The 15111-nt window shown below is 42.2% G+C and overlaps 2 protein-coding genes across 5 annotated transcripts in view; both read left to right on the top strand.

The window, feature by feature from the left end:
* The window catches only part of mtss1la (MTSS I-BAR domain containing 2a), a 32271-nt gene extending 25099 nt beyond the window's left edge, over nucleotides 1–7172 (top strand). For 2 of the 4 annotated variants that reach the window (XM_025006551.2, XM_017419032.3), the window contains 9 exons: nucleotides 80–237; nucleotides 353–460; nucleotides 1090–1187; nucleotides 3475–3607; nucleotides 4235–4309; nucleotides 4531–4686; nucleotides 4969–5145; nucleotides 5288–5453; nucleotides 5692–6500. In XM_025006551.2, the coding sequence (XP_024862319.1) occupies nucleotides 80–237; nucleotides 353–460; nucleotides 1090–1187; nucleotides 3475–3607; nucleotides 4235–4309; nucleotides 4531–4686; nucleotides 4969–5145; nucleotides 5288–5453; nucleotides 5692–6500 (1880 nt within the window). Of the gene's footprint in view, nucleotides 1–79; nucleotides 238–352; nucleotides 461–1089; nucleotides 1188–3474; nucleotides 3608–4234; nucleotides 4310–4530; nucleotides 4687–4968; nucleotides 5146–5287; nucleotides 5454–5691 lie in introns of all 4 variants that reach the window. The other 2 variants (XM_017419031.3, XM_017419033.3) reach the window with 2 other exon arrangements.
* A 5947-nt stretch (nucleotides 7173–13119) lies between these two features.
* LOC108237539 (neural-cadherin) overlaps nucleotides 13120–15111 on the top strand; it is a 112193-nt gene continuing 110201 nt past the window's right edge. The window contains exon 1 of the mRNA XM_017419030.3: nucleotides 13120–14404. Within this exon, the coding sequence (XP_017274519.1) occupies nucleotides 13405–14404 (1000 nt within the window). The 5' untranslated portion in view covers nucleotides 13120–13404. The remainder of the gene's footprint in view (nucleotides 14405–15111) is intronic.

Raw genomic sequence — 15111 nt, 5'->3', positions numbered from 1 at the left:
CATTCCTCCTCTCCTCTGTTTATTCAACTCCCTTCTCTGCTGTTCTTCCTTGGTTCCTTGTTCTGCCTTGACCGCGCAGGCCGGGGAAACCTGCGCCCCCAGCTGGACAGTGCCATGCAGGACGTCAGCGACTTGTATCTGCTGATGGAGGAGACGGAGAAGCAGGCAGTGAGAAGAGCACTTCTAGAAGAGAGAGGCCGTTACTGTTCATTTATCAACTTACTTCAGCCAGTTGTGGTGAGCAACTCTTACACTTTTCTATGTTTAACTCTGTATAAAGAAAGAGCTTTAAGGTTGAGCTTTTGGTCTGTTTTAGATCTTTGATATTTGATCCGTCTTGTTTTCCACCCAGAATGTAGAAATTGCCATGCTAGGAGAGATAACACATTTACAGGCCGTTGTTGATGACCTCACTGTGTTGACCGAAGACCCACATAAGCTGCCACCCGCCAGTGAGCAGGTAACAGTGCTGCACTACTCTTATTTTCTTATAATACTGCTGACGTTCTCTGTAGCTCATGTTTTCACAAATGGCCAACTAATTCTAATCATTGTCAATTTTGCGGTTGTAGTTAAACAAAGAAAAAGTGTAAATGAAAAGCTTGTACAACTTACTGTAATGAAATTTTGCTATTCTGGAACTGTTACTCCCCATCCAGTTGCTGAGAATGTCTCCTGAATTAATAAAAGTGTATCAGAAACAGTCGTACTATCATCAGGCTTATTGGACAGGCAAATCTGAGTATCGTCAGCATAGCAATGATCAAACACACAACTGAATCCCTGTATCAACCAGCCCAGGGGGAGCACTTAAAAAAAAATAAAACAGGTCCAAGAGCAGATCCCTGAGGCACCCCACAAGTAAGAGGGGTCAGAGAGGAAGCACTATTATCAGTCACAACGTAAGACTCTCTGTCAGAATTCCTGACCCATGTTTGAGGTAGATTGATGAGAATAGCATGATCAATTTTGTCAAAGGGAGTCAGCAAATCTAAGAGAACTAAAATGGAAATGTCACCATGAAAAAGCTAAGTTTTTTATGCCTGTTGTTGCCACTGTGTTCTGACCAGTCATGATGTATTTTTGCAGGTAATTCGGGACCTTAAAGGCTCCGACTACAGCTGGTCCTATCAGACCCCTCCATCCTCCCCCACCAGCACTACCTCCAGGAAGAGCAGCATGTGCAGGTATATTCACAGATCTTATTATTTGTTCCCTGCCTTTTAAAAGCCCTCTCCAGGCATAACCAAAAATAGATAAAAAAAAAATACTCTGCTTCGACGAACAACTTCCAGCATGGAATTTATGTTATTTATGTTTATGTTGTATGTTCTGGTAATGATGTTGATGGTGGAGCGGTTTTGAACAAACACGCACACGATCTTATTAGCAACATACCTAAAAATCACAGCAGCAAAGAGATGAAACTTTTAAAGTCGTGTATTAATATAACTGACATGCCGTCCTCGTGCAGCACCTGACTCCCTGTGACAGTCGACACGCGGTACCTGTGGTATCTTGCGAGCTCCTCAGCTCTTGCTCCTGGCAGATTTGTCACTCTCAAGCTTCTTACAGCCAGATTACGTTGAAAGCTGTCAAACATCACAGGCTGAAAGCCACGAGCCTACACAAGAACCAAACCTCACAAACTCTTAAGGTGAACGATGATAGTTTGATGGTTTATTTATAAATGTGCAATTCTAGGTCAAGAAAAAAGTCCATCTTCAAATAGAAACTCTTGTAATCTTGAGCTGAATGGAAATTACCTTTCCTTAGAGTTAACATTCTTGTTGAAACGTCTGATATTTATGGCAATGAAGCCACTATCCTATTCTGTTTTACATTTTAACCATTGACTTATTGGGAATTCATATTTAGCTCAATGTTTTTAGATTTATCTTTAAATGTGTTGTTTTTAACATTTTTTTTATTTTACTTGAGCAGTGAAACATATTCAAATAAAACATTTTGAAGAGATAAATCTTTATATATATATATATATATATATATATATATATATATATATATATATATATATATATATATAATATATCACATTAATGCCACCTACTTATGGTTGATTTGGTTGAGAAAAACCAGACCTGTTCTGAATGTTGTGGTATATGAATGTCCATCAGAACAATTCTGAAAGCTTCGTACTGCCCCCATGCCTTTCTTTACCCCCAAACTTTCTATAAGAGCTGCAGTTGAGATGTTATCATCCAGCTTTCTACCCATCCTTGTTTGGCTTTTGCCAAGATCCCCCAAATCCTTACGTTAGCCCATTTTTTTTCCTGCTTCCAACACATCAACTTTAATGACCGATTGTTAACTTGCTGCCCAGTATATCCCACCCACTACAAGGTGTCATTATAATTAAATAGCTCATGTTTTATCTTAAAAGTACTCAGATAAAAAAGTAATAAAGTACAAAACAAAATTTTTATTTTGATGGTTAAAATGTTCCTAAATTAAAAATTTGAAAGGCAAAATTTGTGGTTTGCTGCAAATTACCACTTACATTTGTTTACCTAAGGAAACAGACAAAGTGACTAAAAAAAGGTCAACAATGGTGGCATCCATGAAAGAGCAATTTGGGATGGCAAAGTTTGACAGTTTTAATCTATTTTACCCACAGTATTTCTGCTCTGATTTGTTGAGTAAAGTATGCAGATATGAATGCTTTGTTTACAGTGAGTGTGTACCCGCAGTTCAGAATGTCATCATAGCTGGAAAACTACTGGAGTAAACTCTTTCAAACTGCAATATTTGATATAGTTCAGAATAACCTGTTTTGTGTTTGATTTCATGCTTTGCAATGAGTACCTTTAATCAGTCATTGTGCCTATAGAATCATGGGCAAAAAACAGGCTTATTTATCAAAAGAGAAAAAAAGAAGTCTTACAAATGCTCTCTTGCTTTAAATAAATAATGATTATTCAATTTGCCATGTTTAATTTGGCATTCATCCTTAAGCCTCATCCTAGAGAATGAAGATTAATGAGAAATGATAACTGCACATTTGTTCCAGCGGGAGACGGGAAGGAGTAGATGTGGGGGAGGAGAGCAGAGGGGAGGTGAATGCACAAGTTGCGCATTTCAAAATGTGTGGGTGACAAAGGGAAGCAACTCTGAGCGAGAATAACAAAGCAGGAGACAAAAAGCACAAAGGCAGCTGTTAATCTTTAGAGGGAAAAAAATCAAATAAGGGATAATGTTTTAAAGCTCTTTGATGCGCCAAAATTAGAAGAATGCCATCATTTAGACAGCCTTTATATTCGCTGCTTTTGTGATCAGTTTGTCATTTAGCCTGTCCTGTTTTTACCAGGGCTTACTCACAAATCCTCTTCCTTCAAAAACAAAACAAAAAACATTTTCTGAACAAAATAAGGGGATAAAAATGTGACAGTATTGATAATAATACTATTTAATATGCACCCTCAGTTTTATGGTGTTGTGATACTGTGCCAACAGCCTGCTTCAGATGCCCTCAGCAGGAGCACATCGGCTAAGCAGCGTGTCCTCCCACGACTCAGGTTTTGTATCCCAGGATGCCAACACCCATTCGAAGCCTCCGTCACCCATGCCCTCTGATATCGCCAGCCAGGTAGCAGCCTTTGTTATGATACTATACATCATTTTTTATTAAAAGTAAAACCAGAAGCAAAGCAGCCTTGCTATCTCCAGAGATTCCTCAGGCAGTAATGCTGCAGGGCAGGAGGCCACAGGATCTGCACCACTTTCTTGTCACAATACATATCTCACTCTTCCTAACAATTGAGTGTATCCAGTATGTTTATTTTTCATGTTTGCATTAACAACGCAAATCTCTAGTGTCCGGAAGAGCTTGATAGTCAAAGCGAGCTTTTGGTTTTCACTTTAATAGACCCTTATCATTTGCAAATATGAATATCTTATCCCAGTGGACTGACAGTTTTTCAGACTTTAACAGTCTGAACAGATTGCAGCGTAGTGAACACGCTGAGCACCAGAACATCAACTGATGCAATACTCCTTTTCTGAACAAAAGATCCTACAGGCTGCTTTTATTTTCAATCCAAGGCTACAGTCTATAGATCCCATAAGAGAAGGGGGGAAAAATCCCTCTATCTAAAGCTTATCAGCACTCTTTTTCAACCCTCTCCTCCTCTTCGTTTGCCTCTCTCACACCTACATCCTGCTCCTTATTTCCTCTGAAACTCCACTGTTCTCTACTTCATCTTCCCTTTCCCAGAAATCCACAAGCTCAGCCTCCTCTGAGGCTTCAGAAACCTGCCAGTCTGTCAGCGAGTGCAACTCTCCTACAGCGGTTAGTACTGCATGCATCTCTTACCGGCCTACTTGCCTTGCTGAACACACACACTTGCAGACATTCACTCATGCACGCTGTTGTGCAATGCATTTCTCCTCATTGTTATCTATGGCTTAAAAAAAGCCCATTGGGTCCTCATGACAGCCGCAGTGCAGTTTGACGTGGACTACTCATGGATGTGGAGCACTCTGACTCAGACTTGTCTGTCCATTCCGCAGTATGGCTCATGCTCATCCTTCGGTACCTTCCGCCCTGCTTTCTCTCACACTGGCACCATCAGGCCTCTGTCTGTCATAGTCCCTGCGTCCCCCACATTTACCCACTCACCTGGACCCAACAATCCTTCACCTACATCAAAGGTTCCTAGCTGGAAGGTTTGTTTTTGTTTGCAATTTTTATTTTTGCTGCTTCTTTGCTTTTAATTTTGTTGCAGCTAACTTCACAATCACCATATCTGCTGATGCCCATAAAACTCAGCTTTCCAGTCTTTTTCCTTAAAGATGAGCTAACCTGAGCGTTAACACTGTCATAGTCTGCACATATATGCACATGCGTCTGATCAGCTCTTGAGCCAAACTGAGAATACAACTGTTGGATGGCAAACACTGGAGATGCAGAATTGGAAGACCACCTCATTATTCCATCTGCTTTTGCAGGACTGGGCCAAATCAAGTTCCTGCGAGGCTCCATTGAGTAGCACTCTGCAGCGCAGGAGGGAGTCTGTGGAAAAGATGAGAGAGATGGAGGCTCCGCCTAGTCCACAGGGATATTCTGGGATGCAACCAGGTGATCCACACAGAGTAAGAAGTGGCCCAGGAATTATTACAGCCAAGGTAAGAAGTCCCTAAGGCATGAAAATGCAAATGTGAGTAAATGAATTCACATGCCATGGGGATTCTAGTGAGGTGAATTGTTATGTAAATGTCTGCTAATCTGTATGTATTTCCTACATGTGTCTAATTTTGTGTGTTTCAGCATGGAGAGCCCCTGTCTCCTGCGGCCAGTACTTTAGCTATGGTTCTGACCAGAGGATTGAGTATGGAGCAGCAGAAGAGCAGCAGGGACTCTCTGCAGTACTCCAGCGGCTACAGCACCCAGACCAACACCCCTTCCTGCTCTGAGGACACCATCCCATCCCAAGGTAACTGTCTTCCTAAAAAGCCAAACACTCCTGCTGGGGGATTACACGTGATATGAATGTGCAGCACAAAATTTTCAAACTACTGTGATGCCTGTGAAATACTAATTTCTCTGAGTGTCAGTTTGATTACTGTGAATTCTGATGTGATAAAGGAGCTGCAATTTACCTCATCAAAACAACATTTTTATTTTTTATATTTTTAAAGAAAAAAAATTACATGACTCATTGTTCTTTCCAGGTTCGGATTATGAGTGCTACTCGCTCAATGGGGATGCTGACAGTGAGGGGCAGGCAGACTTTGACAAGTCTTCCACCATACCACGCCACAGTAACATCGCTCAGAGTTACCGCCGCATGATCCAAACCAAAAGACCTGCCAGCACAGCAGGTCTGCCTGCAGGTAAGAGCCTGCAGGGAACTCCGAATGGTGCTGGAGGAGGCGGCTCCGGAGCCATTTCCTCCGGGACAGCCACCATTCGACGGACGCCATCCTCCAAAACGGGTGTGAGACGCACACCGTCCACATCTGGCCCCATTCCCATTCGCCCCCCCATCGTGCCAGTCAAAACCCCCACAGTTCCAGACTCTCCAGGGTGTGCTAGTCCATCCCCACATCGTAAAGGCAGTGAGGAGTTTCTGTATGGTGATGACCCATCTGCTAGTGACTACATGAGGGCTTCTCAACAGAGGATGAGCCTCCCTGACACCGCATGGGGCTACGGAGGAGGAGGGGCGGTAGACAGGACTGTTTACACCCAGCAGGCCCCCGGCGTGGCTGCCCACAGTGTCGAGGAGGACCCTCAGCTTGCTGCCAACCGTCACAGCCTGGTGGAGAAGATAGGAGAGCTGGCAGCCAGCGCACACGCCCTCGGTGAGGGTCACTTTCCCTTCCCCAGCTCAGTATCAGGGGACACAGCTCAGAGTGCGCCCCAGGAGCTGTCCTCTGCGAACAAGGGGGACGTGGATATGCTGGTGACCATTCGCCGGGGGATAAGGCTGCGGAAAACAGTAACTGATGACAGGTCAGCTCCCAGGATCCTTCGGTAATTGAGACTGAGAAGAGACTCTGAGGAATCCGCTGCGGTGCCCTTATTTACAAACTGAAGCTTAGTAATCAAATACAAGAGCACTCATGTAACACATGGACACAAAGAGGATGTAACGTGATGAATGAAGGCCAGTCGAGAAAAAAGTGACTATAAACCCTGTCAAGTCATTTCATGTCATTGTATGTATTGCGTACAAAATAATCCATATTTTTGTTTTATATTCTTTCGTTTCGTTTTGTTTTGTGGGTTTTGTGGCTGTTCTTTTCTGCTCCCTGTGTGGCCAGTTGTTTCAGCCCAGTTTGCTCCTGTAGACCTAGTGATCGACGCGTCGCTCGTCTGGGAAACAAATGTTCTATGTCATTGTTCTTATGATTATTATTTTACTGTGCATTTCTCAGCTGAATAAAGCCACCTGTTAGTGGAAAGTGAGCGGTGCAGAGCTCCGTGAGCCCGTTTGTTTTTCTTTTTGTTACTGCCCAAGTACCATATTACTGTTTCTTTTCAGAAGCTGGACAGCAGCTGTAATTTCATGTAAAGATAGAAGCAATATGTTTTTATTGCTGTACTGTACTGTCAATATATCCTGCAATTAAACAGGCTTTTTACTGTAAAATAGCTTGATTATTTTTGTCAGAAAACCTAATGTTGCACATTAAAAAAAGAGATCGTATTTTTGGTTTTGATGGCCTCGTGTATTTGTTTGTGAGTGCTGAAATGTAGAGCAGTGGTTATTACTCTGAGCAACAACATGAATTAATTGCAGTATATTTAAATGTAAAATACACTCCGGCTATTTCCCTTGCCGTTTGAAGTTTTTTCATTTTTCTACTCAGGTTTTGGAGATGTGTAGTTTAATTAGAGTTTTAGTTCCTCGGGAGCCCCTTTTTACTGCAGATTTTAATGTTGGAGTTAATCTTCTGGTACTTTATTATTTACCCAGTATAGTAACAGTAATTTCCCTGCTGTTTTAAACTTTAAACTGCATGCCCCCGTTTTTGTTTTTTTGTTTTTTATTTATTTTTTTTCTCAAGGCTGTAGCAATGTTAGTAAAGCTGCTGTACTTTGAACAGCCTAAAGGGGGCGCTGTAGACTTTTTACCAAGGTTGAGCTGAAACGGCGTCACTAATGGTGATTTTGTTTGTTTGTTTTGAAGTTACTAGTATTTAGTAAATGGATAAACAAAGCTAATAAGCCTAAGGAAGAAAGACTTTGTCCTGTAAATGTTCAATCCAACAAAAAAAAGAGCACAATGTAGAGTAAGCTAGCACACACACACACAAACAGACACACACAAGCTAACCAAAACGGCCTAAAAGAAGGTCTTAATGAAATTAAATGGATGTTAGCCTCTGTTTATTAGCACACAAGTTGTCAAACTCCGACATGAAAAACATATACAGTACTTCCGGGATACTGTTTAACTAGGACTGTCACCCGTTCCTTAAAATAAGGATTTAAATTGAAACTAAAATGAAAAAGTTCCTTATTAAGTTGATAGGAAATACATTTTGTTCCCTTATGTTTTAGAGCAAGTGCGAAACTGTTCATAGATGATAAATGAAACAGTAATTTTGTCTAATTATTGCTAAAGAATTTTTTTTTTAAACAGGGATGTAAAGCATAGAAATGTACTTTGGTTAATTGAAGCTACAAAGAGGTACATCATTTTAACTTACTTTTGTCTGTTAAGTTGGACATATTAGTCCTTAAAGTAACATCACATATCAAACACAAACAAAAAAATATATATTTTTGTGAAAATGCAGTGTGATGCTGAATGACTTTGCTAAAATTTGCTGAAGGAGCTGAAACTGAGATTTTGAAGCTGGACAGCTAAAAGGAGCAAAATACCAGCTAAAAGATAGCATAAGCAAAACGCTAGCTAAAAGCCAAAAGTAGCCAAACACTAGCTTAAAGGAGCAAACGGCTAACAGCCATCTTTTAGCATGGACTTTCTTTCCATTACTTCTCACACATAAATGTCATCAGTCAGTGTTCCTTATTTTAATTTCTAAAAGTTGGTGACCGTACACTGAACTGACCGCATGTCGTGTTTTCTTTCTGGCAGCACTGTGGCTCGTTTCGCTTGGAAAAGAAACTTGTTTTGAACAGCCGTGCTGCTTGATGTTTGTGCGTCTAAACTCTTACTGTCACCCTAAAAACACAAAGAAACACACCGTATGAAAGGAATTGGGGAGGTAAGACTGAAATGAGTAGATATCTATCCTGATGTGGCAAATTTCACTGAACCACAAAGAGAAAGGCATGTCTGAAGCACCACGGAATGAAGAAGAAACAGGAAGTCTATTAGTTTAACTTCAGATAATGAGGACTAGGTGTATCTTTAATTTGTTTCAATTTGAACCTCATTTAGAAGATGCTGCAGGACCTGCAAGTAAGCAGAAATGATCTCTGTTCTGCTCAGGATGCCTTCTGTGTTTTTTACATTCCCCCTCCCCCCAATGTGCCTCTCATAATCCATGTTGGCCTTATAAATGGCACATGATTGAGTTTACAGCATTAGTTTATTGCCTTAAACTGGCCAAGAAATAAAAAAAACCTACCTGATGACTGGGACTTGGTGCAATAATTAAAAAAAGACTTATTGTGCATTAAAGGTTTCAAAAGGAATATCAACAACAAAAAAATCTCTCCTTCCAGTTAGTGAGGAGGGAAATTTAGGAGTGCTAATTTCCATTTTTGCTCTTTTTATTAGTAACAACTATCTCCAGTGTCTTTTAATGGTGGAAGGAATCTTTTAAAGTTAGATTAAGGTTTGTGAGAAGATATTTTTCAAACCACTGTATCATTTCTTCATGTGCTAATCACAGTCAAACTCAGTCTCCACTAATTGCCGTGTGGATTGTATAAAACCACTCCTCAGACATGTGGCTCCCGAAGTGTGCTGTAGTTTCTGTCAAAACACTGGGCCTTGCATTAATCATGAAAATATTTAGGGGTTTTTAGCTTTTCCTTTAAAATGGCTGCTGCTCTTCTTTATTAAACCTTTTGAATCATTCTGTGAGGAAACAGCAGCTTTTAAGTTAAAAGGTGAACAAGGCACTCTGCAATGAGATTTTTTTTCTTTCACATATTAAGTAGCTATTAAAAACTCTTCTGCATATTATGAGTGAATAAAAATTCTCAGCTTAGTTGCTCCATTTAATACATCTATTAATAAACAGCTATGGTTTCCACAGCTTATGTGAGCTGCCTTAAGGGGTTCACAGATCAAATCTAATTAGCTGCTGTACCTAATACATGAGGGAGGTGTCTTTATATTTATCCAGCCCCTTTAACTGCTTTTTGCCTTCAGGTTTTGACGAGGTAAAACGTCCTGAGGGGCCCATATATACAGGAACACTACAAAAAAACAGAGCTGCCGCTTCTGCCGAGTGCTGGGGTGTTTTCAGAAAAAAGCTCCTCTTCCAGAGACACGTACAGGACAGAGTTTGAATGTTCTGGCAACCAGAGAGCTGTGTGCTTAGTTCTTCATTTTTTAATAAACCTGCCTGTCTCTGCCAATTATTTCATTGACTTCATCTGGACGGCCTTTATCTAAGTCTTTTTTTTAACACTTCACTCACTCTGCAGCCAAAACTGCCTGTGAACCAATGTTGGTGTCAGGTCCTGTTAACACCCCCTTCCATCATTTCCTGATGTTTTAGCTTACTTTTCAGGAAGAATAATGGATGTTGTGCATCTCGCGGAACACAGGGGACACCATGGGCCGTGATATCGCAGAATCCCTCCACCCTTTGTCCCAGATGAACAGGAAATCAGAGGTAGAATATTTTAAATGTTGCAAAGCTGCAGTCTTAGCCTTCAGAAGCCATGTCTGGCTCTGTTTGAATGAAGGGAATGGATTTAGTCAATTATTCATTAAGTAAGCATGAAGCTTTTTTAATGTTCACTAGCTGCTTTCTTTGGTGGGAGTTTTTTTTCTTAATACCCTGCAGCTCCTAGTTATCTGTTAGAGAAGAAAGATGATGAGGCTGTTTCATGATTTTTTTTTTTTTTTTCAAAATTCATTACAGCTTTGTTGTTGTTATGGGGTGTATGCTGGCATTCATCTCAGCAGATAACGGCTACAACCCTCAAGTAAAGTATCCTTCACTCTCTGGCCTTGCCCTGTGACAGAATTTTGCTCTAGCTATCTCCTACGCTGGCAGTCACGGTGAATTTCCCCATGTGAGACAACATGATAAAAGATGGGATTTGATTTGCATTCATGAAGTGCTTAGGATGTTCAAAGAAGTTAGGGAGCGTGCAGGGTCCTCTCAGGCAGTGGCCCTTTTTGGCATGCAAGTACTTTTGAATGAGGCCATTCCCCATCAACAAGCCCCCTGTGATATAAATGCTTTGAAAAGTTTTTTATTATCGCCCGCCGCCAAAGGCGAAGGGGAGATAATGTTTCTTCCCTTGTGTGTGTGTGTGTGTATTTGACTGTACTGTTTTCAAAATATCTCATAAACCACTGGACAGATTTTAATGTTTGTTATTGAATCCTTGAATAAACATCTCCTTAACTTTAGCCATTTAATATGGCTGCCACAGCTGAGCAATCTTAGCAAACACAAAAATGGTTAACTTCAGTCCGTTTTACAGATGTTGAGCTCAATTTTGATGTGGTCGTAGCTGAGAGTCATTCCCAACACATACTCTGAGCGTTAACTGAACTAGCAAGAGCTGTTTTTAAAACTTTGCCTGTAACTATTAGTGTCAACACTGTCTGTTAGCAAAATAATTCATGAACCACTGAATGGGTTTTCATGAAACTGTCAGAAAACAGTCTTTGGGTAGACTCAGTTCAAGATGGCTGCCACAGCCAACTGGCTAATGGAAACAAAAAAAAATGTCTGTAACAATATTTTAGATATTGATCTAAAATTTGGTGTGTTAGTAGCACAACTTTATCCCTAAAACATACCCAGAGCACTATACATTTGGCTATATTTTTGCTTACAACTTTGGCAATAACTGTTGGCAAAATATCTCATGATGCACTGGATAGATCTTAGTGAAACTTTCAGAAACTAAACATTGGATTTACTCTTGGTAACCCCTTACCCTCGCTAGATTTTTAGAGTCAAACCCGATTCCAAATGGCCACCACAGCTAATCAATACAAAAGCCAACACAAAACTGACTATAACTCCGTTAACTGAACAGATATTGAGCTAAACTTTGATGTGGTATTATCTGAGAGTCCTTCTCCACACATACTTTAAGTTCTAACAGATCACCTGAGATATTGCAATATTGCACGAGTTTACACATAATGTCATTTTCAAGGTTTGACCAAAGATGATCTTAGTTTCAAACTTTGCCATGGGAGTCGACGGGTGATATGCATTCCTTCAGGGAATGCTAGACCTTTCATTTTTTCTCATTTTAATAGATTTTACTTGAAATATCTTTTCCCTGTCCAGGTCAGAGATCATAAAACCCACCAGCGACAGTGAGATGGCTCATGTGTCCAGTCGACACAGCCTCGAGCCTGCGCCACATAAAAGAACACAGCAATCAGCCAATATGAGCTCTATGCTCCAGCTGCAAGCTGTGATTCAGAATTATCTGGAGGCTCACTGTGAGCTCCCAGAGTTATTGCCCGAAAAGAAGAGTTTACTGCAAAGAGTGGATTTGGCCTAAACTGCAGTGATGGATTGTGGTTTGGAATTGATAAGAATCTCTCAGAGAGAGCTTTGATGAATTTTTCATACAGATGTTTTTTTATGTGCAGAGAAGCATTGCATGACCTCACACCCCTGATGCATATAAGTATTGATTCACAACTCAAGGAAAAAAAAAGGTTGACATGACATGAGATACAAACTCAATAGAGCTTGCTGGTTTGCCTGTTATTTCCTCCTTCTTGACAAATCAAAGCTTGTTTTGGGGTGTAATATTCAATTTTTTTAAGTTTGCACATGGTGAGAATTAGATGTTGCCACCTCCAGATTAAGGTTTTTCTGCGGGTGCTTGGCAAGCCAGCATAGTGAGAAAGGAGAGGAAGAGCAGAGCAGAGTGACAATCCTAATTTGAACTCTGGTGCGCACATTCAGGATGCAGAAGACATATGAGCTGCTCGGCGTGGGCTGCCCTAAATCATCATGTTTACGCAGTTTAACAGCCCAGATCTATGCATTTGCATTTATATTGAAGCGTTTTACCGTGTTTCTTGTTCCTTTAAGCCATAAATGAAACGCGCGTTTGTGTAAACATATGGCTTGAGACATGCCGGGAACAGTAACCTAAAAAGAAAACTTGAGAACATTAGGTCACAGGATCAGCTCCTCAGGGGGAAGATGAGTGCTGTGCATGAGTAATTCTCCCTCCAGCAACTAATGCAGCTTAAAGGGAGGTACCTCTAACCGGTATTTGGAGACTTTATTGGTTAGGAGAGGCAAAAGGAGCGTATGTGCGCAGTAGACTTTCTGTGGAGGAGAAGCATGAGTGATTTTCCCTTCTGTCAACAATTCTTTATGCTGAGAGCGGGTTTATGTGGCGCGCAGCTGCGAAGGCGCATGCTGTGCGTGAGCCGCCGCGGAGAGGTGTGAGACAGAGACCCTCCTGACCATCTCACAGGGTGGGGTTCACCGAGGAGCTCAGTCCCTGCGCGCCGCGCCACGCCCCCGCGCCTGGCGCTGTCCGGTAACTGTGGTGCTGAACGCTGGATCAGAAACTGCCTGCAGCGCTGTGGTCTGCCTGCACGCAGTCCTTCTGCATGGAGCCAGGAGACGGATCTCCCAGCATAATGAGGCTGAAAGTTCAGGGGGCTCTCCTGGAAGGATCGCGCCGTGGATAACTATGGAGGAAATGTTTGCCAAGTGTTTCTCTTTTCTTTTCTAATCTGTCAGTCCCCCCGAGTCGTTTGGAGGTATATGTAACTTGCCACCAACATGATGTGGGGTGTTTTGCTGTGCTGCCTTCTAACATTAGCAGCTGGATATCAAGCCCAGGATCAACTGCCTTTCTTTCACGGACATATTTTTGAGAACTCGCCGGCGGCTTCCAAAGTGAGCGGACTTAGCATTCCGGTGAAGCGCATCAACGCGCAAAAATGGTGTCAGCTCTCCGGAATGCACTTCAAACTGCACGGAAACGGCAGCGAGGATTTCCGCGTTTTCGCCCACCACAAACGAGGGAATGTGTTACTGAAAACTTCCAGGGTTTTGGACAGAGAAGCTCGCTCGGAGTATCTGCTGAGTGTAAGTCTGTGCTGCCAGACGTGTGCGTTGGAATCCTCTGTCATCGAGGTCGCGTCGGTAAAGGTGGACGTTCTGGACACCAACGACCACGAGCCGACCTTTGTCCGCGCAGACAGCATCCGCATAAGTTTGGATGACACCACCGCTCTGCGCAGTGCTGTCTACAAGCTGCAGGCTGCCGATGGAGACAGCGGAAGGAACGCAGAGTTGACGTACATCTCCATCCCCAAAAACGGCACTTTCTATGTAGTCCCGAAAACAGGCGAAGTTTTGCTGGTTGACTCCATCCTGGGTTTTCCCTCCACAATCAGGTTCTATGTTTATGCCAGAGATCACGGCTGGCCCTCTCTGGCCAGTAAAGCCGTGCTGGTCACTGTTGATCCAAAGCGGTGGGCAACGCGTCCGGCTGAAAAATCGGAGCCAGTGAGGACCGGACGGTTCCCGAGGGCGCTCCTCGAGTCAGGCACCGTGATGACCCTGAACGTGTCTGAAGATGCAGGCATCGGCTCGGTCATAATGAGCTTGAATCCCACCAGGTTTCAGTCAGCCGCCTACGAGCTCATTTACCCGGAATTGGAGAGCTCCCCGGTGTCGGTTGGCCGCGACAGTGGAGATATCGCCATAACCCGGAGGCTGGACAGGGAGACAGAACCTTTGGTGGAGCTTACTGTTAAGATTCAAGACAAACGAGGTGTGTTGAATAATCCTCAGTCATTCTGAGCTTGAAGTTAGGCCATGGAACACCCCTCCCCTTCGTCACCCCCACTCCAGTTATTTGCTTTGCAGTGATTATGCCCTACTTTAATGAAATGCTGCACATTACATGCACATGGTTAAACTGTGCCACCATCTGGAGCCCACTCTTCATCACTTGGGCCCCCTCATCAGATCTGACATGTTGATTAAAGTCAGCAGCTACTGCCTTAACATATAGACTCATTCCACAGGTGCCTTATTGTCACCCAAAAACAGAGATATAATCACATGCAGTGACAAATTATTTGAATTATTTTTTTGGTTTACTCAAGTTTGACAAATATTTTTTTATTCACAACATTCCATTCATTTCTGAACAACAGAAACAAAATTCATCAAGGGTCTCTTTAGAGTGGCTGAATTATGTCCTTGACTGACATAGTTTGTGAATGTGAAGTTGTTTTCACTGCTAATCCTTGCAGAGTGGCAAACCACAGCGACCCTCTCCCTCTCATCAACCAGCATTACCCCTCTAATCCTCCTCACATTCACTCTCTAGTCCCAGGGATTTGAAGTAGCACCGCCACAATCAGGGTACCACTCAGATATTTGTAGATAAAGTGAAATTATGGGCAGTTGAGCTTTGTTTGTTGCTCCTACAAAAAGTTCGGCTTCAAGCTTAAAAGCAAGCACATGATTAAA

This window comes from Kryptolebias marmoratus, linkage group LG11 (assembly GCF_001649575.2).
Source record: "Kryptolebias marmoratus isolate JLee-2015 linkage group LG11, ASM164957v2, whole genome shotgun sequence".
Lineage (NCBI taxonomy): Eukaryota > Metazoa > Chordata > Actinopteri > Cyprinodontiformes > Rivulidae > Kryptolebias > Kryptolebias marmoratus.
The sequence above is the reverse complement of the archived record's forward strand: the minus strand, read 5'-3'. Positions and strand labels throughout refer to the sequence as shown.